Source organism: Protopterus annectens, chromosome 4.part0, assembly GCF_019279795.1.
Source record: "Protopterus annectens isolate FY-2018-M chromosome 4.part0, PAN1.0, whole genome shotgun sequence".
Lineage (NCBI taxonomy): Eukaryota > Metazoa > Chordata > Ceratodontiformes > Protopteridae > Protopterus > Protopterus annectens.
In genome coordinates, this window is record NC_056733.1 from 1412410112 (window position 1) to 1412435399 (window position 25288).

General features: G+C 44.6%; 1 protein-coding gene across 2 annotated transcripts in view; it reads left to right on the top strand.

Annotated features, from left to right (window-relative positions):
- Positions 1 to 25288, top strand: part of PPP2CA (protein phosphatase 2 catalytic subunit alpha) — a 741847-nt gene that overhangs the window by 424351 nt on the left and 292208 nt on the right. For both annotated transcript variants that reach the window (XM_044069242.1, XM_044069243.1), the window contains exon 4: positions 9780 to 9869. In XM_044069242.1, the coding sequence (XP_043925177.1) occupies positions 9780 to 9869 (90 nt within the window). The remainder of the gene's footprint in view (positions 1 to 9779; positions 9870 to 25288) is intronic.

Below are 25288 nucleotides of genomic sequence, written 5' to 3' on the forward strand. Positions count from 1 at the left end.
AAGCCATCACAACAGAATGGGGATTACCACAAATAGACTTGTTTGCATCCCCACTCAATCACCAGCTAAAGAAATTCTGCACAAGGACGTACCACCCACTTGCTTGGAAGGTGGACTCCGTATCTTTCAGTTGGAAAAGCCTGATAGCATACGCATTCCCACCACTTCCTTTGATGCACAAGGTGCTTCTGAAGATTAAAGAGGAACGTCCGAGGATCATTCTGATAGCTCCAGACTGGCCAAGACAACATTGGTATCCATTGCTGAGGAGCATGTCCCGGGAACAAATATGGACACTGCCCCTGATCCCATTACTGTTAACACAGAACTACAACATCCTGCATCCAAACCTGAAAACTCTGCAGCTAACTGCCTGGAACATTACATAAGAGCAATTAACCCAAATTTATCCCAAAGGGTTAAAGACCTAATCCTGGAGGCTCGTAGACCTTCAACAAGGAAGAATTATGCAGCAAAATGGAAAAGATATCTCATCTGGAGTACTGCAAAGGGGCAAGATGTGACACTGGTGAACTTAGCCAACATCCTGGAGTACTTGGCGGAGCTCTTCCATGCAGGCCTGTCCTATTCCTCCATCAAGATACATGCATCAGCTATTTCAGCAGAATACAGCTTGGATCCTCCTGTCTTCTCGCATCCTCTGCTCAGACAGTTTCTGAGAGGAATTAAAAATGTAAAACCTCCCAGTAAACCTCCATTGCCAGCATGGGACTTGAACTTTGTGCTAGAAAAACTGACACTTCCCCCTTTCGAACCAGCAGCAACAGCAGAATTACAATACTTATCCTGGAAGACTGCTTTCCTGCTGGCAATAACTTCAGCAAGAAGGGTCTCTGAACTACAGGCATTAATGGCAGTGCAACCCTTCCTGATCTTCCATCAAGATAGTGTCCATGAGAACAAATCCTACATTTATACCTAAGGTGGTATCCAGAGTCTCTTTTTAAATCAGGCTATCCACCTTCCTACATTCTTCCCCAACCCACAGAACAGGGGAGAAAGGCTCTTGCATACCTTGGATGTACATAGACAATTACGCTACTACCTGGACAGGACAAAAACCAATAGAAAAACTGACCAGCTTCTGGTAGCATATGCAACAGGAAAGGAAGGAAAACCAATTTCAAAACAGACAATCTCCAAATGGATAGGAAATTGCATTAGATTTTGTTACTCCTACCATGGAAAGAAGACTCCAGAGAACATCAGGCCTCACTCCACAAGGGCTACAGCCACTACCACAGCTTTCTTACGAGGAGTGGCTACCAAGGACATTATAGAGGCTGCTACTTGGACCTCCGTGCATACATTTGCCAAGCATTATAATTTACCTCTATACTCTAGATCCCGTGCTGGTTTTGCCACTGCTGTTTTGCAAGGGATCCTAACTACACCATAATCTCTACTCATTTCCTCCTCCCCTGGTTTAGCTATGGTATTCTACCCATTTGTAAAGACTGCAGATGCATCCTTGAAGGACATAGTACAATTTTGTACCTACCATAAATGTAGATGTCCGATAGGAATGCATCTGCAGTCAGGATTACCCACCCTCCTTCCCCTCTGAGGTACTCCTAGGGTATTTGCCAATCTTCAGCTAGCTTGGGGGGGATCTATTATGGTGTATTTGTTTGTATATATGTACATACATGCTTATTTTGTGTGTTTGCTCTCTATTTGGAAACTTTGGCATTTATCCAAATTTAGCCATCCAAGAGGGCACCTGGCATCTGGGGCAAGAAACACTGAGGAAAATGGCGTCGGCTGATGCCTTTATACCCGAAGAACTGCCGCAATGACGGGTGAAGTGCGACACCAGCCGAAGCCAGACCCAGACTTTGGAATCCGGCCGACCGAAGGGCTGCCTGACGACAGGACAACCCATTTGTAAAGACTGCAGATGCATTCCTATCGGACATCTACATTTATGGTAGGTACAAAACTGTACTTTCTGAGCCCTTTCTTTGTAATGGTGATGGACAGGTTGATAGAGATCAGACAGGAGTCCCCGTGAACTATGATGTTTGCAGATGACATTGTGATCTGTAGTGAGTGTAGGGAACAGGTGGAAGAGACCCTGGAGAGGTGGAGATGTGCTCTAGAGAGAAGACGAACGAAGGTCAGCAGGACTAAGACAGAATGTGTGTGTTAATGAGAGGGAGGATAGAGGAATGGTGATGCAGGGAGTAGAGTTGGCGAAGGTGGATGAGTTTAAATACTTGGGATCAGCAGTTCAGAGAAATGGTGAGTGTGGAAGAGAAGTGAAGAAGAGTAAAGGCAGGATGGAGTGGGTGGAGAAGTCAGGAGTGATTTGTGACAGACTAGTACCAGTAAGAGTGAAAGGGGAGGTCTACAAAGAGGGTAGTGAGACCAGCTATGTTTTATGGGTTGGAGACTGTGGCATTGACAAAGGCAGGAGTCTGTGCTTGACATGGCAGAGTTGAAGATGTTAAGATTTGCACTGGGTGTGATGAGGATGGACAGGATTAGGAATAAGTATATTAGAGGGTCAGCCCAGGTTGGAATGTTTGGAGACAAAGCCAGAGGCAAGATTGCGTTGGTTTGGACATGTGCTGAGGAGGGATGCAGAGTATGTAGGGAAAAAGATGCTAAGGATGAAGCTGCCAGGTAACAGGAAAAGAGGAAGGCCTAAGATGAGGTTTATGGACGTGGTGAGAGAGGACATGCAGGTGGTTAGTGTGACTGAGCAAGATGCAGAGGACAGGAAGAAATGGAAACAGTTGATCTGCTGTGGCGACCTCTCGGAGCAGCCAAAAGAAGATGATTTAACTATACAGAAATGTCAGTTAGGAATCAGACTACCGGAATACCTAAAAAACGCGAAGAAAGACAGTCTAGGTCCAAAACTGACTACGCTTCTAAGCCAGTCGCTAGTTCGCCAGTACTCAGGCGCTTTCGCAGCCCCTGATGCCCGCTACTTTTGATTCGCAGGCCTCTACTGAGACCCATTCAGAGTTTGGTATGCCACGAGATGCTTCAATTGAACCCGCGGATGTCTCTACCTTAGATGGGTCCGGAGCAGCTGTGCAGGCACCTGCTTCTGAGGGTGTTTTCAGGCCTACAGATTTGTATATTAAACAGACGCCATCTTCAAAATGAAGGCCAAAATCTACATCTGTCTAAAAAAACAACGTTTGGCCCACATGTGCAGACCCCTATGCCTAAAGAACAAATGATCAAAATGGCTGAAGATTTAATTACTCTGATCAGGGGTAGGCCTAGGCAAGACATTGATTATGAATCTTCTGACAAGGATTCTGTTTCTTCTGATTATTTTAATGAACAGGATTTGTCTGTACCTACTTATGAGGACTCTGATGTGGAAGACTCCATTCCTTCTGCTTCACCCCCTGAGGATTTTTCTTTTGAGGAAACTTTACAAACCTTAAGGGAGCATTTCCACTGGGAAAGTCAGGATTTCTCTGAATCTAAAAAGAGACTTGGGGATTTTCTTCCACAACATAGGCTTTTGGAAATCCTTCTAGAACAGGGAGGTATAGCCAAATTACAGGCTCTTATGGCAGTGGAGCCTTATTATTTTTCATGCGGACAGGGTGTCTCTCAGGACCAATCCATCCTTCATGCCTTAGGTGGTATCCAGTGTGGCTCTTGATCAGACCATTCATCTGCCAACTTTCTTTCCCAGTTCACATAAGGGGGAGCGGATTCTGCATTCATTGGATGTACACAGACAACTTGGATTTTACTTAAACAGGACAAAATCTATAAGACAATCTGAACTACTGGTGACATTTGCTGCAGGGGCAGAGGGAAAGGCGATTTCAAAGCAGACTATTTCCAAATAGGTTCATAGGTTCATACTAGGCTATCTGCCCTAGGGCATTTATAAGCCTAGCCAGAATGTGTTTGGCTTTCGCCACCCATTTTAAATTTATTTTGCTATGCCCTTTTTCGAGGTTAGTATACTGTGCCTCTGTCTAACAGTGACACAGAAGTGATACCCGGGGTAAACCTACGATCTCCCATCCACTCATCAAGATTCCTCTTGAAGAGAGTCAATGAGGGACTCTGCCTAACCTGGACTGGGATTTTATTCCAGAGTGAAGGGAGCCTCTGGGTTATGAATCTGTCCCTCCAGCATGTCCTATTTATTTCAGTGCTGAGGTTCAAGTCTCTCGAGCGTAGCTCGATGGGATTTGGATTTTCTGAGGTGCAGCATGTCCATTAATTCCAGGTTGAACATGGCTTTATACGTCAGGCACAGATCGCCTCTGAACAGGTGGTATGCCACTGAGTAGAGCTGGAGTTTCTTTAACCGGGCAGCATATGGCATCTGTTTGAGCCCTTTGATCCTCTTGGTGAGGTACTTTTGGGGGTCTTTCCAGTTGCTGCAGGTGTCTGGTAAGGTACATCCCAAAAGGGGCATTGTACTCAATTATGGGCCTGATGAGGGATGAGTAAAGAGGCACAATGACCTCCCCTGATCTAGATGTGAATCACTTCATGATTAGGTGGGCTATATAAAATGTTTTTCTAACCACTTTGGCCACGTGGTTGTCAAATGAGAGATTGCTATCAACTTGGGACCCAGGTCCCTAATTACTTTTTCTGTACTTAATGGATTACCACTTATGTGGTAATTTGTGGGCACTTTGTTTTTGCCAAAGGGGATGACTATACACATTTTGGCATTTAGCTTGAGGCCATGGCTCTGGCACCAGTTGTCTGTTTCTGAGGCCCTTTTGGAGGATGCTTGTGTCTGCTGGAGAGTCTATTATGGCGCCCAGTTTGCAGTCATCTGCGAACTTGGTCAGCCACAGTCCTTCCGTGTTGGCCTGTACCTCCGAGAAATATATACCGAACAAGAGAGGTCCCAGGACTGAGCCTTGTGGGACACCACTTGTAACTGGTTTGGAGTCTGACATGGCTCCAGCAATTCTAACCATGTGGGTTCTGTCCTTGAGCCAATTTGCAACCCATCTAGTGACATAGGGGTTTATATTTAAGCTGGTGAGCTTATCTATAATGCCTGAGTGGGGTATTGTATCGAAGGCTTTTCCGAGGTCCAGGTAGGCTGTGTGGACCACCTTCCTCTAGTCAATGGCCTTGGTGACTGTTTCAAAGAAATCAACCAGGTTTAAGAGGCAGGATCTGCCCTTAAAGCCGAACTGGGTAGGATCCAGTGTTTGTAGGTCCCCAATGTCTTTATGAGGTCCATGATGATCCTTACCATAGATTTGCAGACCAAGCTAGTCAGGCTTATGGGGCGATAGTTTCCAGGATCCGTTGAGGCACCACCTTTATGGAGAGGGACCACTGTTGCTGTACGCCACTCTTTGGGCACATATCCTGTAGTAAGGCTAAGATTGAACAGTAGTTTTATGTTTGGGTTTAGCTCTTCTTGGAGTTCATGTAGGACGCAGCCCGGGACACCGTCTGGTCCCATTGATGCTGTTTTTTTTTGCTTTGGAGAGGGCGGCTCTTACCTGAGCATCTGAGATGTCAGGGGGGCAGCACTCTGCTGATAGATATTTGCCCTTTTGGTGGGGACGGGGGGGGGGGGAGAGAAGTTTGCGCTGAACCTGTCAGCTAGGATGTTGGCAATGTCTGTGGGTTTGGTGTATTGTCATTTTGGACTAATTCTGAGCATATCTGGGAATTACCACCCAGGTTCCTAACATAACTAAAGAAAGCCTTGTGATTATCCTTAGTGTTCTGTGCAATTTTTCTCTCTAAGCTGGCCTTAGACAATTTTGTGTGCCCGTAGTTTTTTGCTAATACTGATCAGTGATGCCTTCCCTTTTTGGGATTTTGGGATTTTGCTCTATCATTTAGTAGCTTCCTCCTTCTATTGTATAGTTTGTTTATGGCTGGGGTCCACCAGACAGGACGTCTGCCTTTGGAGGATTGGGTCTTGGTTTTATTTGGGATAGCATGATCCATGCATTCCTGAAGGTCTTTATAGAATTTGTTTATAAAGGATTCTGCGGTCTGGGACGTATTTTCCACAGGACCGGGGGCTTTGAAGGATTCCACCTCAGTTTTGAGGAGTGTGGAATTTGCTTTAGAGAAGTTTTTCACTGTGGTTTTCTGGGCATGGGGTGGGATCGGGATGTGAATATCCAGTGAGATTAGTTTATGGTCTGATCTTACCGGTGAGGGATACACTTCTGGTCTGGAGCATAGAGTCCCCATGTTGGTGATCAGGTCAAGTATGTTTTCCCCTCTTGTGGGAGAGGTAACAAGTTGTTCCATAGCATTTGAGTTTATAAATTCTAGGAACCTTTGGGCTAGGGTGTTGGAGCTAGAGTAATGCTCCCAGTCTGAGTAGTTGAAGTCGCCCAATATAATGGTGTTTGGAGAGACCTTCATATTTTCCAGTGTTCTCAGGAAGACCGAGTGGGGTTCCTGGGTTTGGGAGGGTGGTCTGTAGCAGGCTATAAACTGGAAGGCAGTTTTACCCACTGTTGCACATGGATAGTCTCTGATGCTTCGTGCTTTGCCACCAACCTGGAGGTGTGGGTATCTTTGAATATAGATACTCCCCCTCCTTTTGTGGTTCGGTCCAAGTTTTGGGGCCGAAAAGCATGGCATGAGGTATAACCTGGTAGTGCTGGGGTGCTCTCGGGAGCCCTGAACCAGGTTTCTGTTACTGCACAGATATCGATGTTCTCCATGCTAAGGAGAGTTTCGAGTGCGTGCATCTTGAGGTTTAGACTTCTGGTGTTGAGTAGCATTACTCTTAGTTTCTTGTCCCTTGTGATACCTATGGAGGTGGGTTTGTCTTTTGAGCCTTGCCTAAAAAAGGCACTATGGGGGTAGCAAGAGCCTTTGCCAATATCCGAAAGCCCAGGGGTGACGGGTCCAAGCAGTCCCTAGCGAAGCATCGTGGCTTGTCGAGCATATCATCCCAAGCTGACAGGCATTGGATCCCCTTTGAATGACACCAGTACTTAAGCCAGTTGTTGAAATTGATCATCTTGTCTTCATATTGCGGCATCATTCTTGGTGAGGGTAAGATGCTACTCAAGGTCAGGGTCATACCAGCCTGGGCTACATGCTCAGAGAGCTCCTCTGTCTCTCTTCATGTAGTCCAGGGAGGTACATCTCGGGTCATTCACACCAGCATGGACAATGACTGAGTCATATTTGTACTTGCCTTGGAGTGACCTGAGTGCTTGTGTTATGTGGCGGATCCTAGCGCCCGACAGGCTGCTCACTGTGAGCCTCTCCTTGTTCAGCCTGGTGAGCGGGACGTCAGTGTGCCTGATGATAGTCACCTATTACAGGTGTATCAGGTGTGTTTAGTCTTAAGGGCTGTGACTGTTCAGCACACTGGCTTTGTGAGATGTGTTGCACGTGTTTTGTTTTGGGGTAGCGGCTGCTTGGGTGTCTGCTTTGGAGGTCTCTGCTGCTTCGGCAAATCTTTATTTAGAGCCTCCGAGTATGTTTTTGTGTGATTGTGTTTGGTTTGCTGTCGTGGTAGGTCTATGTGAGACTGGAATTGTAGTGAATGTGGTTTCCTTCTCCTCCTGACTGGTTATGCCAGTACTGAGTTGAGAGAGCTCAGCCTCCAGTTTGGCTATATGGTTGCATCTCTCACATGTGTTGGAATTTGTTGGGAGGAGGAGAGGGTTGTCTGTGTACATGAGGCAGTTGTAACATTGCCTCAAGATTCCCAGATTCACCAGCTGGACCGGAGAGGAGATTGACAACTCACCTTTGGACATGCTAGAATAGTATTGGGAATTCCTTAATTGAAAACCAGGGCCAGTGAGGAGTGAGGGTGTAGTGCTTTTAATTTTTAGTGCAGACTTGTATAATTGCTTTAGTGAGCAAGTGCCAGGTAACTTAAGTGCAATGTGTTACAGGCAACTTAAATGCAAAAACGACAAACAGTAACTTTCAAGTGAAACAAGGAAATAAGTACAGTAAGCAATGCAGATATCACTAGTGATCCACAGAAGCGCTGAGAAGCCGTGTATTAGGTGGAATTAGCGTTCCAGGGAAGTAAGCAAACAGACAACAAGCATATAAACAAAGCTAGATTCAGCAGGCCTGGATCTAGTCTATGCTACAGCAAACAAGGTGTACCAGTTTCAGTAAGATACAGTTCAAATATTCAGGCACTATAAACTTTAAACCAGAAATTCCCAGCTCAGAAGGGCAGTGTCCAGCCTCTTCTCCCACAAGAGTGCAGACTACAAACCTTCTTAATGTAAAATAACTGGCCTGAAGCCCAAGTGCTTAAACCAGAACTAATGCACTTTAAGAATAACAGACACTGGGCTCTCAATCAGCAGTTCCCAACTTAGGATGAAAGCTATGGATAAATCATTGTATTAGTTTCTGCTGTATGCACCATGGTAAAACCAATTCCCAGGGGATCAGATCTCATTCCACCAGGGCTGCATCTACTTCTCCAGCCTTTCTCAGAGGTGTTCCTACCAAAGACATTCTAGAAGCTACTACCTGGAGTTCAGTTCATATGTTCACCAAACATTACCATTTACGTTTCTTCTTTAAATCTAGAGCTGGTATTGCCACTGCTGTCCTGCAGGGCCTTATAGCTGGTCCTAATGATGTAGAAATCCATCCTCCCAACCATAGCTTTGGGGATCTACCCAAATGTAATGACTGCAATAGTGAAACACGAAGAACATAGTACAGTTGTGTACACTTGCTATAAATGTAGATGTTCGAGTGTATTCATTGTTGCAGTCTTGGTTACCCTCCTCCTTAACCCCCTGTTTTCCTCTTACTGTACCTCTACTTTCCTTTACTATGCTTAAAAGCCTTTTAGGTGTATTTACTTTTGTTTGGAGGTATTTTTTTTTTTTAATTACTTAAATATTTGGCTCCCCATTTGGGGGGGCATCTCCTATCTGGGGCAAGAAAAACTAATGTAATAGCGTCAGCTGCATGTTTTATACCCTGACTACCTGACATGGAAGATGGGACAGCAACCGACGCATGACCCAAGACTTTGTTAGTCAGGCCGACTGAGGGCAACCTGCCAGCAGATAATGACTGCAACAGTGAATACACTCTAACATCTACATTTATGGTAAGTGTACACAACTGTACTTTGTGCGCACCCTAGCGGTAGCATTTAACTTTTGTATCCCAGCCAAACGTTTGAGAGTTCACCAGAGCAAACTCAACAGTACTTTGTGGATGAAGGTTACCCTCTGTCTTCCTGTGAGTGGATGGTCCTTCAACTGGCATTGACTGGTGTATTTGCTTGCCAGTCAGCAGAAAAGTGAGTAATTTTGTGTTTTAGTGAGGGGTATTATAATTTGATTCTTGGGAGGTGGGGTGCGGTCTAGTGGTTGGGGTGAATTGGATGCTGGGGCATAAGTGTGCTTATGCAGTTGGTGCATGATATGGTGTGCGTCATTATGAATGAGGCCATCCCCAAGTACAAGACAAGAAAAAAGTGCTGTTTAGTTAAGGGAAAAAAACTTCAAACAAATTACCTTTTAAGTAGGTATCTCTATATTATGATGGTAGTACAAGAACACATTGATGTGTGTTAACCTAATTGTACATATTCTTGTTGAATAGCTTTCTTCAAGTGGTGCACTCCACAGCTTTTTAAAAATCCAGCTAATGGAAAGTTATTAAAGTTTAAAGATGTCTGCTACTGTCATTGAGGGGTATGCTTGTAAATGATTGTCAGGTTTAGTATCTCTGTTCGTTTTGCAGTCCACTTAAGATGGCTGAAGTTGTGTTAAATAATGATTGGTAAGTTTTATTTTTAACTTTTCTACTAGATTTTTTGCCTTCATGGAGGGCTCTCACCATCTATAGATACACTGGATCATATTCGAGCACTTGACCGTCTACAGGAAGTTCCCCATGAGGTAAGCAAACTGTAGTAGTTGCATAGTTTTTGAAGTTATTTAATGGAAATCTGCAGCACCTAAGTAGCATTATTAATGTTTTAGCTTCTCAAGAAAGTATTCTAGCAGGACTTGGCAGCGTCAGTGGCCTAACAGGTCGCTTATTATTTTGTTGTCAAATACAGAAAGCTGTGGGTTTTGTTCCTACTCCAGGTGAGTGAATTGATGACACTACGGTGCCATCCTTCAAATGAGAGGTTAAACCCAGGTTCCATTTGCTTGAGTTGGTGGCAGTAGATCTCAAGGCACCTGTGGTCAAGACTTGGGGAAGTTCCCTGATGCTCTGGCTAAACTCCTAGTGATATAAATATCACCTCGTGTCCCCTCACTTGAAAAGAGGTCATTAGTGTGGTGGTACTAACTAGGTCCAGAAAGGGCTAAGTTTTACTTATCCCTTTTCACTGGGATGTACAAAGATTTGAGACTTGACTATGGTGATGTGGCATTGAGACCAGCATACAGAACTTAAACCTGGTTAAAATTTCATGCTGTTGAATTGAGCCCTTGCTTCTCAGTTGAGTGCAGGTAATTTGTCTGTAATAATGCTTTCCATCTTGATGTGATGTCAGACTGACAGATGTAGACTACTATACTTGTACATTGTCTGCTGCCCAGTGGCATACATTAGTCCCCAGAAGATGAGGTGTGAGCATGTCTGACTTTCAGCACAGATGTCTAGTCTAAATGCCAGTCACTTGTTCAGTGTAGTACTTGTGTGCTCTGAAGAGGTTTTGATAAACGCGCGCGTGTGTGTGTGTGGGGGGGTGCTTGTTTATAACTGACCATTGTAATGATCATTGCTGCAACAGCTTTCACACACAGATGAATGCTGGTTATCTGTTTTGATCATCTTCAGTATTCTCACTTTCTCTGTGCACTCACACTGACACTGCTTGTGTTTTTTGTAAAACGACAATTTTTTAAACATCCACTATTGAACAGTTTCAAAAAACATCTGTGCCAATTGTTGATTACTTTAAAATGTAAATAATATTGCTAGTAATGTAGGAATTGTCTTAATCCAGCAATACATTGTGTTGGAAACCCTTATATTTTTTAAATAAGGCCGGTAGCCAAGAGTGTACTCCTAGGCTGTTTGGAAGAGTTCTTTTTGCCTTCCTGGTTGTCTCATTTTTATCCCAAATATCCCACATGTATGAAGTGTCTTATGTTCACTTCTACAGTGTGCATAATTTGTGATGTCTAATTTTCTTCCACACCTGTGAAGAGTACTGCCATCTGTTTGCATTTAAAATAAGTGACTTGTGTAATGGAGTAGTATGGGTTTGAACAAGGGTTTTGTATCTGTTCTCATTGCTGCTCGTGTTATTTTTATTATAATTTTATTTTTTATTATAATTGCTAGTGTAACAGTGCTTGTCATAGTTGTCTATTTTTGACTTTGCTTGTCTGTGTCCCTGGTACATGTACATACATTTTCAGTGCAAAGTCCCTGTTTGGTCAGTGATGTGCATTTCCCCTAAGCTTATGTAACCATTCTAGTTTCTGCTTTGCCTTGCAAAGCTGTCCTCAAAACCTAATTAAGTTGTAGAAAAGGCAGAATGTATTCATGCTCCAAATTCAGCCACGAGAAAGAAGCCAAAACCTGTGATAGCAAAGATGCAGTCAAAGCAGCAGAAGAAACTGCTCTTGACTAGTTGTGGCAGAAAGGTGTAATGTTATCAGTTGAAGACATCTGTGTGTGTGTGGAACATGACTACTGACTATACCAGGCAGAAGAGAAGCAAGTTCCGCACAGATTTATTGCCCTTAAGTGTAGGGCTTTAAGCAGCATTTCCCCTTTAAGAAACCCAGTATTCTTTCAAATATCTGAAGTTTCCTGTTGGAGACAACTATTCAAGTACTTAAAAATTTCTGGACTTTTTTTGTAAAATAAAGTATAGCTTGTGTAAACCTTTTTTTATCGAAGTTAGTCAAAAGTATTTTGAATGGGTAGGGATTATTACGGGGTATGTTGGTGCTTTTGTATACTCTGGGACAACGTACCTGACATTTTTTTCTGTCTGTATACATTTCTTGTCAGAAGTATTTCTGACAAGATTTTAATGTGCTGCTTTTTTCATTACTGTGATAGGAACTGTATTTGAGCGCAAGTGGCTTGTAAATGCTTTTTGACAGCTTGCCTTCTGACTCACTCCAGCAATGAGTACCCATTTTTGAGACATCCTCAGTTACAGCGTGAATACCTGTTCTGCTTCTGCTGTACATAGAAGCAACTTAACCAGTCTTTCCTGACACTACAGGCTCAGTCATTGACTGTAATAGTGGATGAATCTGTAGTTGCAGTTTGTTGCTCCTCAGACCACTCACTCCTCCAGTTTCCTCTGGTGTAGTCCTTTCAGGTACCACGAATCCGGGGGTCAGCCATGTTCTTTGGTTGTTTAGTATCCAGTCTGAGCACGGAGAACTATTTTCTCCTAGGTCAGGGAGACACTTGGAGATGCTACTTAGGGTAGCTGAGGAAGGAGACCTGTAGACAGGGCAGCAAGTGCATTCTGCAAGTCTGTTTTCATTCAGACTTTTTCCTTCAAAGAAAAAGGTTAAATGCTGATGTTTATCGTGTTTCACTGTTGCAGTCCTGCTGGCAGGCGACCCGCAGTCGGCCTGAGTTCCAAAGTCTTGGCCCGGCGTCGGATGCTGTCGCCTCTTCCCTGACATCAGTGCGCCAGGGGTGTAAAAGATGCAACAGACGCCATTTTCTTCAGTCTTTCTTGCCGCGCGGTGCCCAAAGCAAAAGCAGTTTGCAAGTGCCAGTCGGCCGACTCCTGAAATTTTTGAAATTGAGTTTCAGAACCGAAGTCTTCAAAGCTAAGTACCCCATTGGGGAAACTTTTTCTTGCTCCAGACCGATGTCAGTAAAAGTTAATAATTGTATTTCTTGTGGGAAGCAAATACCTCATAAGGACTTTCACTCTTACTGTATTCCTTGCCTAGGCCCTGACCACGGCATTACTAGTTGTCTGTTTTGTGCTAAATTCAACAAACACACTATTAAATGTCTGCTTGATTTTGCTTTCCATTATTTTGGCCGAAGGCTTAATTACATAATGCCGTTGGAACAACCGACAACCGGGATTTATAAAAAAACTCAGATAAAGAAAAGGACATGCAACCGAGGTCCAAAACCGAAGCCTCTTCTAGACCAGTTGCCGGTTTTCAGTGAGGTGCTTTCGCAGCCCCTGGCACCCGCTACCTCAGAGCCACAGGCTGTATACCACAGAAACATGGAGACACTGAGGCCTGTGGAAACTCAAGGTAATTGGGCCTGCGGAACCTATTCCCTCAGATGGGTCCAGAGCCGCTGAGCAGGCATCGGCTTCTGAGGGTGTTTTCAGACCTTCACAGCTTACTATTAAACCCACTACAGCAGCCAAGGCAAAGTCAAAAACACCATTAAAGACAAGGAAACAAGTACAGCATTGTCCAGAACAGTCATCCATGCCAAAGAAACAGATGCTTAAAATGGCCGAAGACCTAATTACTTTAATTAGGGTTCCCATCCCCCTCCTGACAAAAGGCCTAGGCAAGTCGCTGATTATGACTCCTCTGACCAGGTTTCCATTTCCTCTGATTCCTCTTCTGATCAGGGATATTCTCTCCCTCCCTATGAGGACTCTGATGCAGAAGAGTCTATACCTTCAGCCTCTCCGCCTGAGGATTATTCTTTTGGGGAAACCCTGCACAGCATGAGGGAGCATTTCCATTGGGAGAGCCAGGATTATTCAGAATCCAAGAAAAGGCTCAGACTTTCTTTAATTGCCTCAGCACAGGCCCCTGGCAGTTCCTCCTGTGCTTGATATTGTTGATTATTTCTCTGAATCCAGTCTGTCTCCTGATTCCTTACCTCCTGCACCAGTGAAGCCAGACGGGTACTACAGGGTCCCTGACTCTCAAATTTCTTTACAAAAACCCTGCTGCAGATCCAGATACAATTTCTCAGGGTCCTAAAGGGGTTAAGGCTTCCACTGCTAAAAATCCTATCCCCTCGGATAGGGATTCCAGAGCCCTGGATAGATGGGGGAAAAACGTTTACACTTCTGCTACTTTAGCTGCAATGTGGCTTTGACTCTGAGGCTTCTTGTAGAGCCGCAGTTGGACTCTGTTATTCGAAGGCATGCTTGGTTGAAAGAACAAAGTTTACCTGAACATGTTAAAGTAAAATTATTGGATGCTCCACTACAGCATGATACTTTGGTGTTAAGGCAGAAGAGGTGTTAAAATGGCGGATAAAGCAAAATCAATGCAGACAGTAAAGGATTTCTTACAGGTTCAACCACCTAGGTTTAGCAGAAACTGGCCTTCAAAAAATTGGTTCTTTCCAGTGTCAGACAGGCCACAGAGGCAGATACAGACGCCCAAGAGGCAGATCTCAGCCTCAAGGCTCCTACAGACCTAAACAATGGGGCACTTCAGCCCCCAAAGGAGAAGACAAAACCATAGCCTTATAGGAAGCAGTCCCAATGACTTCCCTCTACAGATGCCAAGCACTTATCATATGGCAGCACCCCTAGGGGGAAAGCTAGCACTCTTCTCAAAAAAAATGGCACATAATCACCCAGGACAAATGTGTACTGAATATTGTTTCTCAGGGTTACAGGTCCCACTTTCACACGCTTCCAAAATCAAAAGGTATGTCGGACCTGCCACAAAACCAGTGGGCAGAGGCACAAAAACAAATTGCTACTCTCATGTACATGGGAGCTACTAGAGTGCCACAGCAAGAACAGGGGCAAGGATTTTACTCTACCTTTCTTAGTACCCAGAAAGGACAAAGCCTGGAGACCAATACTGGACCTGTCAATCCTAAATACTTTCCTGGATGTTCCAAAATTCAAAATGTTAACACTACAGCAACTTCTACCCATGCTGGACAAGAAGGCTTGGCTAGTTACTTTGGACCTCCAGGAGGCATAACCTGCATGTCCCAATCAGACAATCTTGCAAAAGATACCTCTGATTCATAGCAGGCTCAATGCATTACCAATTCTCTGCACTGCCCTTTGGCTCATCTACTGCGCCCAGGGTCTTCACAAAATGCCTGGCACCAGTAATTGCATTTTGCAGACAAAAAGGAATTAAAATATATCCCTACTTGGACTGCCTTATTCAAGCAGAGAGCAAGAACATTCTTCTAAAGCATCTGGCGTTTGTAAAAAGATTACTAATTTACCTAGGGTACACAGTAAACAGAAATCAAAAACTAGTGCGCCCTCAGGAGATATTCCTGGGTGCAAGCTTAAATACAACTGCCCGGATGGCTTATCTCATGCCAGACAAAGGCAACTGACTCATTACTTTCAAGTGATGGCAACAAAGACCCAGCTCCCTGCAAGAAAAATTCGGCAGGCTCTGGGCTTCATGGCGTCCTGCATTCTACTAATTCCATATGCAAGACTGCATATGAGGAAACTACAATGGTATCTAAAAAGTGTTTGGACTCAACATTGCCACAGCCTGGAGGCAATCATAACTTTAATTCCCTGCCTACAACAGGAGTTTCGATGGTGGTCCCAGGCCTGTCACCGCAACAAGGGACAGCCTTTCACCTTACCCACAGCCAGGCAGACAATAAACGGATGCATCGGATTATGCCTGGGGGGCACATATGGCAGGAAAATGTATTCAGGGCACGTGGCCCAAGGAACATATGCATCTTCACATCAATCAGAAAGAGATGCTAGCTGTACAGAATGCCCTGACAGCTTTCAAGGACCTATTGCATCCAGGACAACTACTAATAAAGACGGACAATACCATAGTTATGTGGTACATAAACAAGCAAGGGAGCACACATTCCTCTCCCCTATGCAGGCAAGCCATGAATTTGTGGAACACAGCACTGACCTATCAAGTACATCTGCAGGCACAATTCCTGCCAGGAACAAAAAATACACTGGCAGACAAACTAAGCAGAAATCTCATGGATCTTCACAAATGGAGACTAAATCCACAGGTGTTCAGCATAACAAGGAAATAGGGGCGCCCAGACATAGATCTTTTTGCTTCCCCTCAATTGCCAACTACAGAAATTCTGCACAAGAACTTATCACTCACAAGCATGGAAAGTGGATGCTCCATTCAGCTGGAAAACCCTGACAGTTTATGCCTTCCCACCAATGCCTCTTCTTACCAAGGTGCTCCTAAAAGTCAGACGAGGCCAAAAATTATCCTGATTGCCCCAGATTGGCCATACCAGCACTGGTACCCAAACCTAAAGAGCTTGTCTCAAGGCCCAGCCTGGCCTTTACCTCAAATTCCTCATCTACTGACTCAACAAAACAATCAGATTCTGTACAGTCAACTCAAAACCTTAAATCTGGCAGCATGGCAGACAATGTAGCCACTTGGTCTGCTTCTCTCTCTAAAGCTGTTATGGATGTCATTTTAGAAGCCAGGAGGCCCAGCACTAGGAAATCTTATACAGAAAAATGGAAGAGATTCTGTGCTTGGAACCAGACACAAGGGCTCAAACCACTTGTTCCAAATATACCTCAGATTTTACAGTACCTGACTGAGATGCTGGGCAAAGGCCTATCTTTCTCATCTATTAAGATCCATGCCTCTGCCATTTCAGCTCATTACAATACGGAACCTCCAATTTTTTCACATCCTAGACAGTACCTCAGAGGGGCAAAAAACATAAGACCCCCAAGGAGAGCACCAATACCAACTTGGGATCTCAACTTGCTTTTAGAAAAGCTCACACTGCCTCCCTTTGAACCAGCCAGCTCAGCTGATATACAATTCTTATCTTGGAAGACTGCTCTGCTCCTAGCAATAACCTCATCAAGAAGAGTCCGAGTTACAGGCATTAATGGCTGTGGAACCCTTCATTTTTCACCAGGACAGGGTTTCTCTTAGGATAAACCCAACATCCATGCCAAAAGTGGTTTCCAATGTGGCTCTGAACCAAACCATTCATTTACCAACTTTCTACCCAAACCCCCAGAATAAAGGGGATAGACTTCTGCATGCTTTGGATATACACAGACCGCTACGATTCTACATGGACAAAACAAAAGCTTTCAGAAAAACTGAGCAACTGTTTGTAGCCTATGCTGCAAGATCACAAGGAAAGCCTATCACAAAGCAGAAAATTTCAAAATGGATAGGACACTGCATTCGCTTCTGTTATGCAAAACATGACAAATCAGTGCCTAAGGGCATTAGGCCACATTCTACCAGAGCAGCAGCCACTTCAGCAGCCTTTCTTAGAGGAGTACCTACCAAAGACATTTTAGAAGCTGCAACCTGGAGTTCAGTTTACACTTTCACCAAACACTGCCACTTGCCCCTCTACTCTAAATCCAGAGCAGGCTTTGCCACTGCAGTTCTGCAGGGCCTGGTAGCCTCTCCAAATCCAGTTTAGACCCAGCCACCCAACCTCCGCTTTGGGATTCAACCAAAGTGTAATGGCTGCAACAGTGAAACACGATGAACCTAGTACAGTTGTGTACCTACCATAAATGTAGATGTTCGAGTGTATTCACTGTTGCAGTCCAGGTTACCCACCATCCCCCCTTTTTCTTTGCTGGGACTTCTCTGTACTAAATTCAGCAGAATGGCAGTTCTAAAACTCCAATAAACAAACAAAAAGAACGCCTTGGACCATGGTATTCTCCTCTATAGTGTCAACACCAAAAGCAGTGAAATTTCACTGGCGCTCTGATTTTTGGTGTTGACACTATAGAGGAGAAGACCGTGGTCCAAGGACTTCTCTGTACTACTCTACTCTATACAACCTATGTATTTGCTATTTGTATTTGCTTGTAGATGAAGGATATGTTTATATTAGTACATGCATGCTTTTTGGCATAATTTATTCTTTACAGCCTTCCTATCTGGTGGCACCTGACATCTGGGGCAAGAAACTGAAGAAAATGTCATCTGTTGCATCTTATACCCCTGGCGCACTGACATCAGGGAAGAGGCGACAGCAACCGACGCCGGACCAAGACTTTGGAACTCGGGCCGACTGCGGGTCGCCTGCCAGCAGGATAACCCAAGTGTAATGACTGCAACAGTGAATACACTCTAACATCTACATTTATGGTAGGTGCACAACTGTACTTTTATCTGAAGACCTGGTGTCAGAAAAGATGATTAATGGACTGTTAATGTTGGGGATTCAGAAGTCCTGAATTCAGCAGAGGAAAATGTCAGAGGTCTCCAACTGCTCCTTCTGCAGATTCCCAAGCCCAGTCCTCTGATTTAGAGGAAGCTTGGCCCTCAACCCCCCATGGAGGAGTTTCCCTTTTCTCTGACAATAGCCAGGATGAATGAAGTGTTTTTATGGAAACTGGTGGATTTCCCCCTGAATTGGAGATGCATGTAGCAAGTAAACGTACCTCATTCCAATCCCATACCTCCTATTGTGCCTGCCTTGGAGGAAGTATTTAATGCCGCCTGTAATAATCCTGCCCCTCAACCTTAAGTTACTGAAAAGGCAGAATTTTGAAAGTTTCTCAGACTAACCAACATCTGTTCAGTCACTTTTGGTCTGATCCTGGAAAGTTTTAAAATCTTCACATTCCCCTTCCTCAACAGATATTCAGACTCTTGACTGCTAAAAGTTCAGGAAGGCTACAGTTGACGCCAAGTAGTCGCCTCCCTTCAGGGGAGTTTCTTCTGTATACCAAGCAGTTTTTTCTTCTGGTTCACCATTTACCCACCTTAGGAATCAGAACCACTGCCATTAGATCAAAGGGACAAAGGTTTCTATTCCAGAATGTTTTTGGAACCATAGTGTCTTATAGGACACTAGTTCAAGAGCTTGAATTTTGGTACTTTCACACTCAGATTTAAATGTTGATCCTTCAGAATATATCCGAGTCACCCTCTATGGAGTGTTATGGTGACATTAGATCTGAAGGATGCGTATCCTCATTCTGATAGTCACAGGCTTTGGGACATTTCAATGATTTTCTGTCCAGGTCACATCAGTTCTGTGCACTACCGTTTGTAAACACCCATGCAGCTGGTAGATAATTCAAAGTGTCTAGCTCCAGATGTGGCTCGTTGCAGACTGAATGGCATTCGCCTATTTCCTGACTTAGATGACTTGCTGATCTTTGCAGTTTTATCCAAGGTGTTGAGTCATTAGAATGGGTTTCGTTTCTGACCAGTCTGATTCCAGTGAATTGTTTAGAAATCCTCCTAGACCCCATCATGCAGGATTGTTTCTAGGGCCTCTTCTAAGAGGCGTCAAAACTTTTGACACACATTTGGATTTTATGTAGAAACTTTATTGAACTTCTCCAAACAGTCTCAGACTTTAACCAGAGAGTATCTCAGGTTCCTGTGGTTTGATTTGTATGATTCTCGTGATTCCTTTCACCAGGTTACATGGCAGATTCAGTGGTTTCTTAAAAAAAAAAAAAAAAAAAGGCCACAACATTTGCATCCTCTGGAACTTCATATTCTGTTTTAGATTTTTCTTCAAGGATGGAGACAGCAGTAGCAAGTCCAGATTCTCTATTTCTCTAAGTCGCAAGCAAATCTGTATGCATAGATGCTTCTCCTTTTGCTTGGGGGGGGGGGGGGGGGGGTAGAGGTGCAAAGTTTTGCGTAACTCCTCAGACGGACCAAATTACATAACCAAACCGGTATTGCCATGGTCCATTCCTTAATCTCATCTGTGGTTCGGCTATTGCCTTAGCTTCTTTGATGGCATATTGGAGTAGGCTGGATTTTGTAGTTGCATCGGTTTCTAAAATATTACAAACTGAATTATTTTTCTAGGTACAGGACAGTCTTTGCTAGGAGCGAGCAAAGGGCCTTTGCATCTTTATCCTTCCTAAGCTTGTATAGGTTAAAGGCTACTACAGCATTAAGAATGCTGAACATAATACTGTGTAAGTTGCATTTAGCACAACTGATGTTCATATTCCTCACTGCTGCAGTAACCACACTTTTTTTCCTCATCCCCCATAGTTCTGTATATAATTTGTTGGAATGTAAAATTAACTAGTTTTTAGTTTGGAGTTATGGAATGTGAATGGTATAAGTATAGACAAGTAGCAGCATATTGAATAATGTGTAGGGTACAAATAGTGTTACAGAAAACACATTTAGATGGAAATGAGCATGTGAGTTTGGCAAATGATTGCAGAGTGGCTGTTCAGCAGTGTTTTGAGACAAAAGGTGTAATGATTGCAACAGGGACTACATTAGAGACTTGACAACAAGGGTATGAGGATAACATTGGAATGTAAATGTAATTGTATGTTCCACCTAAACCTATTAAGGATCTTAAGAGGTTTATGGGTGAGTTGGCTTCCAGCAGGGAATATACATGGGTGAGGACTGGATCCTGATGTGCAGTAGTGAAGCTGTATCGGGGGTGGGGGGACCTAGAGGGGAAAATGTAATAAGGTAAATTCATGAAAAAAATTAGAATATTTTGAATGGAAGATGTGAAATTACTAGCAGGAACCCAGAGAGACTTTATTCTCCATGGTATAATACCTGTGCCAAATTGGACAAACTATTTCAGAACAGCATGTGTGTTTAATCGACAGTTTTGAAACGCATCTAATAACTTTCAAGTAATGGCCAGAGAAATGGAAACAAGAAAAGCTGCTAACTGGAAAATCCCAGACCCAAATGCAGTACCTAACTTCTGGCTTAAAATAGTAACCTCTTTATATGAAAGATAGTGGTAGTAGGAGCAATGGGTCCCAGAGTTTACAGTCCTACTTGGGTATGCTACCGATACATGCAACTCAGTATGAATTGCAGGAGTCAATCCTGGGCACATTGCTGGTGCTGCTAAGAGCACTTTTGGCTTACAAAGACTGAAACGATACTAATTTTACAAACTTTAATTGTACTTTGAATTAGGAATGGAGTGTGTTCCTGTCGTGGTATCAGAAATCCATGAGACTGTCAGAAATTAAACCATTGTGCGACATTAATGGCTAAAATAAAATCTAGGGTAAGTAAGAGAGGCACTTTTAAGAGAATTTTAAGGAATGGGTAGTGAAAATGATTCAAAAGTTGCAAAGGAATGTACAAATTTCAGAAGGGATAGTGGAGAAATGGAGTAAAATGAAGATGAATTTTAAGTTTGGTATATAGATTGAGGGAAAGTAATACAAAATGTCCTATTCAATGTTGCAGTATTCACTTTGTGGGATTTTCTGCCTCAGGCTATCTGACGGCTCCTATACAAAAGCTTTTTGCCTGGCTGTTGTAGGTGCGCGAGAAATCACTTGCATGGCCATAAACCAGGGTCCTTAAATGTGACATTGCCACGCACAGACCTCAACTTTTCAGCCGCAGACAGTCACTGTGATCGTTCAGCTCCTACTTGCGATTAAATCAGAAAGATAAGTACCCCGTTGGGGTTTTTTTTGTTTTCTTTATCATTGCTTGTGCTTGGTTTGCTGTAGTATTTGGCTGATGTCAGCTAAAAAAGGCAAATGTAATAATGGCCAGCAGATACCGCACAAAGATTCTCACAACAAGTGCGTATTTTGTCTAGGTAGGGAACACGACCATACGTCTTGTTCCATTTGTAAGTCTTTCATGCCCAAGACTCTTCACAGTCGTTTGGCCGCATTAAATTTATATCTCAAACCAGCATTTTAAACTCCTAGCCCTTAGGATGAACCCAGAGTTGGTCGACCAACCCGAACCACCCAGGAAGAAGGCCAAAGTTTCCAGACCTATTCCTACTGCCACTCCACTATTGGACGTCCTGCCGGCTTCCAATATAGGGGGCTGAGACACACGCTTTCTCCATTAGCTTAGATTCCCGCTGAGGAAGCAGTTTCTTCAGCCACAGAATGCACGTCCGCGGAGACTCTTCAGCCGTTGGGCCCAACCTACGTCTAGGGCGAACCTCTTGTTGGACGACAGAGTCCTTTCCTACTGCAGGCTGGGCTTCAATCCTCGGGCCATCCCCGAAGCCTACACTTCCAAGAAAAGCCTGACGAAACACGTCACTCCTTCTGAAGCTCAGCCAGATTGGCAGTCTTTTACAAATTTTTATGCAGGTCTTCGTGGCCCTTAGGCTCACAGGCCCTGCTCCTTCCACCATCCCTGTGCTCACCCCTCGCCCAGCCTCTGCCTCTTCTCCCCAAAATCCAACTACTCGAGGGAGAAAAGCAATACCAATATGATTCCTCCTCAGAGGAATCAGTCTCCTGTGTCTCAAATTGCTTCCCCTGTTTACTACCAATCACCTGATGAAGACTCCATTGAAGGGGACTCCCCACCTGAAGATTTAACTTTTGGGGAAACTAAAGTGGAGTACTTCAAGTGGGGCACTACCCTGATGTCTGACACCCAGAAGAGATATTGAGAACTTCTGTAACTTGTCTTCCTCTCCTTCAGCTGTACCTCCTGTGCTCTCAGCCTTCCTGGACGCATTCAACTTGTCTGCAAGAACCCAGACTCACAGCCCCCATCCCGTAAAAGACCAGACAAGTTTTATAAGGTGCCTGATGACCAAAGATTCCTGGTTCTTCCTCCATTAGCAGAGCCAGCTGTCATTGCTGTGGTTCCTGACAGACAATCTAGACTGGTACCTTCTGTCTGTCTCCTACCAACAGATAAGGACAGCAAAACAGTGGATAGACTCGGCAAAAGTGTAAACTACTTCCACATTGGCTTTCAGAGCCATTGATTACCAAACATGCATGGTAAAATATGCTCTGGACCTAGGGTCTCAGGCCTCTACCCTGCTAGCCTGTGCACCTGACTGTCCTAAGTGTGACATTGCATCAAAACTGTCCCTAGCCACCCAAGTGGCAGGACATTCCATCAGGTGTAGTTATGATGCAGCAGAAGCCTCAGCCAGGTCTGCAGCTTCTGCATCTGCCCTACGCAGATATTCCTGGCTACGCCTTCAACCCCTTCCACAGGATTTCAAATCCAAAATTATGGGTGCTCCACTGGGCCACAATCTACTTTTTGATAAGAATTCAGCTGAGCTCTTCAAAAACTTGCAAGAGAAAAGCAAAGCGCTGCAAGACATCAAACATTTGCTGGTGTCCCCTTCCCCAAGTACTACAGGAATTATCCTAAGACTTCCTTTGTCAGGTGCATGCCTTCCACTTCTCATCTTTCTCTTCCAGAGAAGAGGATTTAGGAGACTGCCTTACTCCAGACCAACCAACCACTCTCCAAACAGCCCTTTCCCGACAGGAGGGGGGGGCCTCCTCCACTTGACTGCCTTGCCCACCTCCCCATTTGGAAAACCATCACCTCAGACCAATGGGTCCTTTCTATTATTCAAAGAGGATAATTCCTATCTTGGAAGGAAAAAACAAGGCCAAAAACATTCCCTTCCCACCTAAAAACCAGCTCCACCTTATCCCCACATATTCTGCAGGAGCTCCTCTCCCTTAGGAGCCTTAAAAACAGATGTCCTTCAAGAATGCAACTGCAGTCCTGACATATGGGTTGTCCTGCCTCAGGCAGCCCTCGGTCGGCCGGATTCCAAAGTCCGGGTCCGGCGTCAGCCAATGTCACCCACTCCCCGACGTCAGAGCGGCTGGGGTATAAAGGCATCCGCCGACACCATCTTCAGTCTTTCTTGCCGCGCGGTGCCCGAAGCAGAAGCTGTTCGCAAGTGCCGGTCGGTCAGCTCCTGTGTTTTCAGTTACCGAAGTCATCAAAAAGCTAAGTACCCCGTTGGGGAACATTTTTCTTGCCTCAGCCGATGTCAGAAAAAATTTAAAAGGTTAACAATTTGTCTTGTGGTAAAATACCTCATAAGGACTTCCACTCTTACTGCCTTCCCTGCCTGGGCCCAGACCACGACATCTCGGCCTGTGCTGCCTGTGCTTGCTTTAAGCGCACACTCAGGCACCGGGCAGAATTTGCCGAAGACTTTTTTGGCGAAAATTTATGCTTATATCATGCCGTCGGAACAACCGACAGCACATATTTCCAAAAAGCGTAAGGACCGGGACCGACATCCTCAGCCCGCGTCGTCCACAGATACCACTCCCAAGCCTATTGTGAGTGCATTGGCCTCTTCGGAGGCGGTAATTCAACCGCTTCAGGCCGATGACGCCGCTTTACCGCGTACTTCGGTCCCAGAGGTTACCCTGGTGCCGGTTGTGGAATTCCCTCCCGAAACCGAAGCTCTAGACTTACCCGACACCATACCAGTGGATAAAGTTACTCCTGCACGTGGGGCAGCTAGGCCTCCAGTCTCCATGTCCATCAAGGCCTACACACGTGCAAAGGCTGCCAGCCAGGTTAAGACCCATCCTCCTAAAACTATTTCCCAGAGCCATTCTTCTGATAAACAGATCATGACCCTAGCTGCAGATCATGACCCTAGCTGCTGATCTAATCTCTCTAATCAGAGGTTCTCAGTCGCACCCAGACAGGGGTTCTCAGCCTCCTGCAGATAAAGGCCTAGGACAGATCAGCCAGATACCCTCTCTTCAGATGAAGCCTCTAGGGATTCTGAGCACTCAGATACCCAGGAAGAATCCTTCCAGGCCTACGAGGAGTCTGATGCTGAGGAATCAATTTCTTCTGCCTCTCCTCCAGAGGATATTTCTTTCGGAGAAGTTCTCCACTCCATGAGAGAACATTTTCAGTGGCAGGGCCAGGAATTTTCTGACTCCAGGAAAAGGCTACGTACCTTCCTCAAGTTACCCCAGCACAGACCTTTAGCTATTTCTCCAGTGTTGGATGTATTGGATGATGTATACTCAGACTCCAGTGCTTCCCCTGATTCTCTCCCTCCTGCTCCTGTCAAGCCAGACAGATATTACAGGGTTCCTGAAACTCACAAGCACCTCTTTAAGGCCCACTCTGGATCTAGAAACTATTTCTCAGGGGCCCAAAGGAGTGGCTACTTCCTCGGCCAAAAAACCTTTGCCCGCAGACAGGGAATCAAGGTCCCTGGAGAGATGGGGCAAAAAAGTTTATACCTCTTCCACCCTTGCCATGAGGTCACTTAACTGTCTCTTTCATATGTTTCAGTACCGGGATTACTTAATGGATGATTTGCAGAAAAAGCTAGCCTCTCCTGAGCCTATAGATAGAAAGGCATTGCAGGATTTGGTTCATAACACTCAGCAGGTTAGCAATCATTTTCTTCAGTGTGGTTATGATGCATTGGAAGCTTCATGTAGGTCAGCTATGACGGGGGCCGTTATACGTGGACATGCTTGGCTGAAAGAACAGCCACTGCCAGACCATGTTAAAGTAAAGCTCCTAGATGCACCTTCTCCTAGATGAACTTCTCTAAAGCAAACTTCACACTACTCAAGACTTGTGTGGTATCCTTTAAGGCCCCTGAGCCAGTGGAAACCACAACCCAAGCTGCGGAAGCCCTTACAAATGCCTTCTATGAACACCTCCAGGACTGCATGGATCAGGCAATCCCA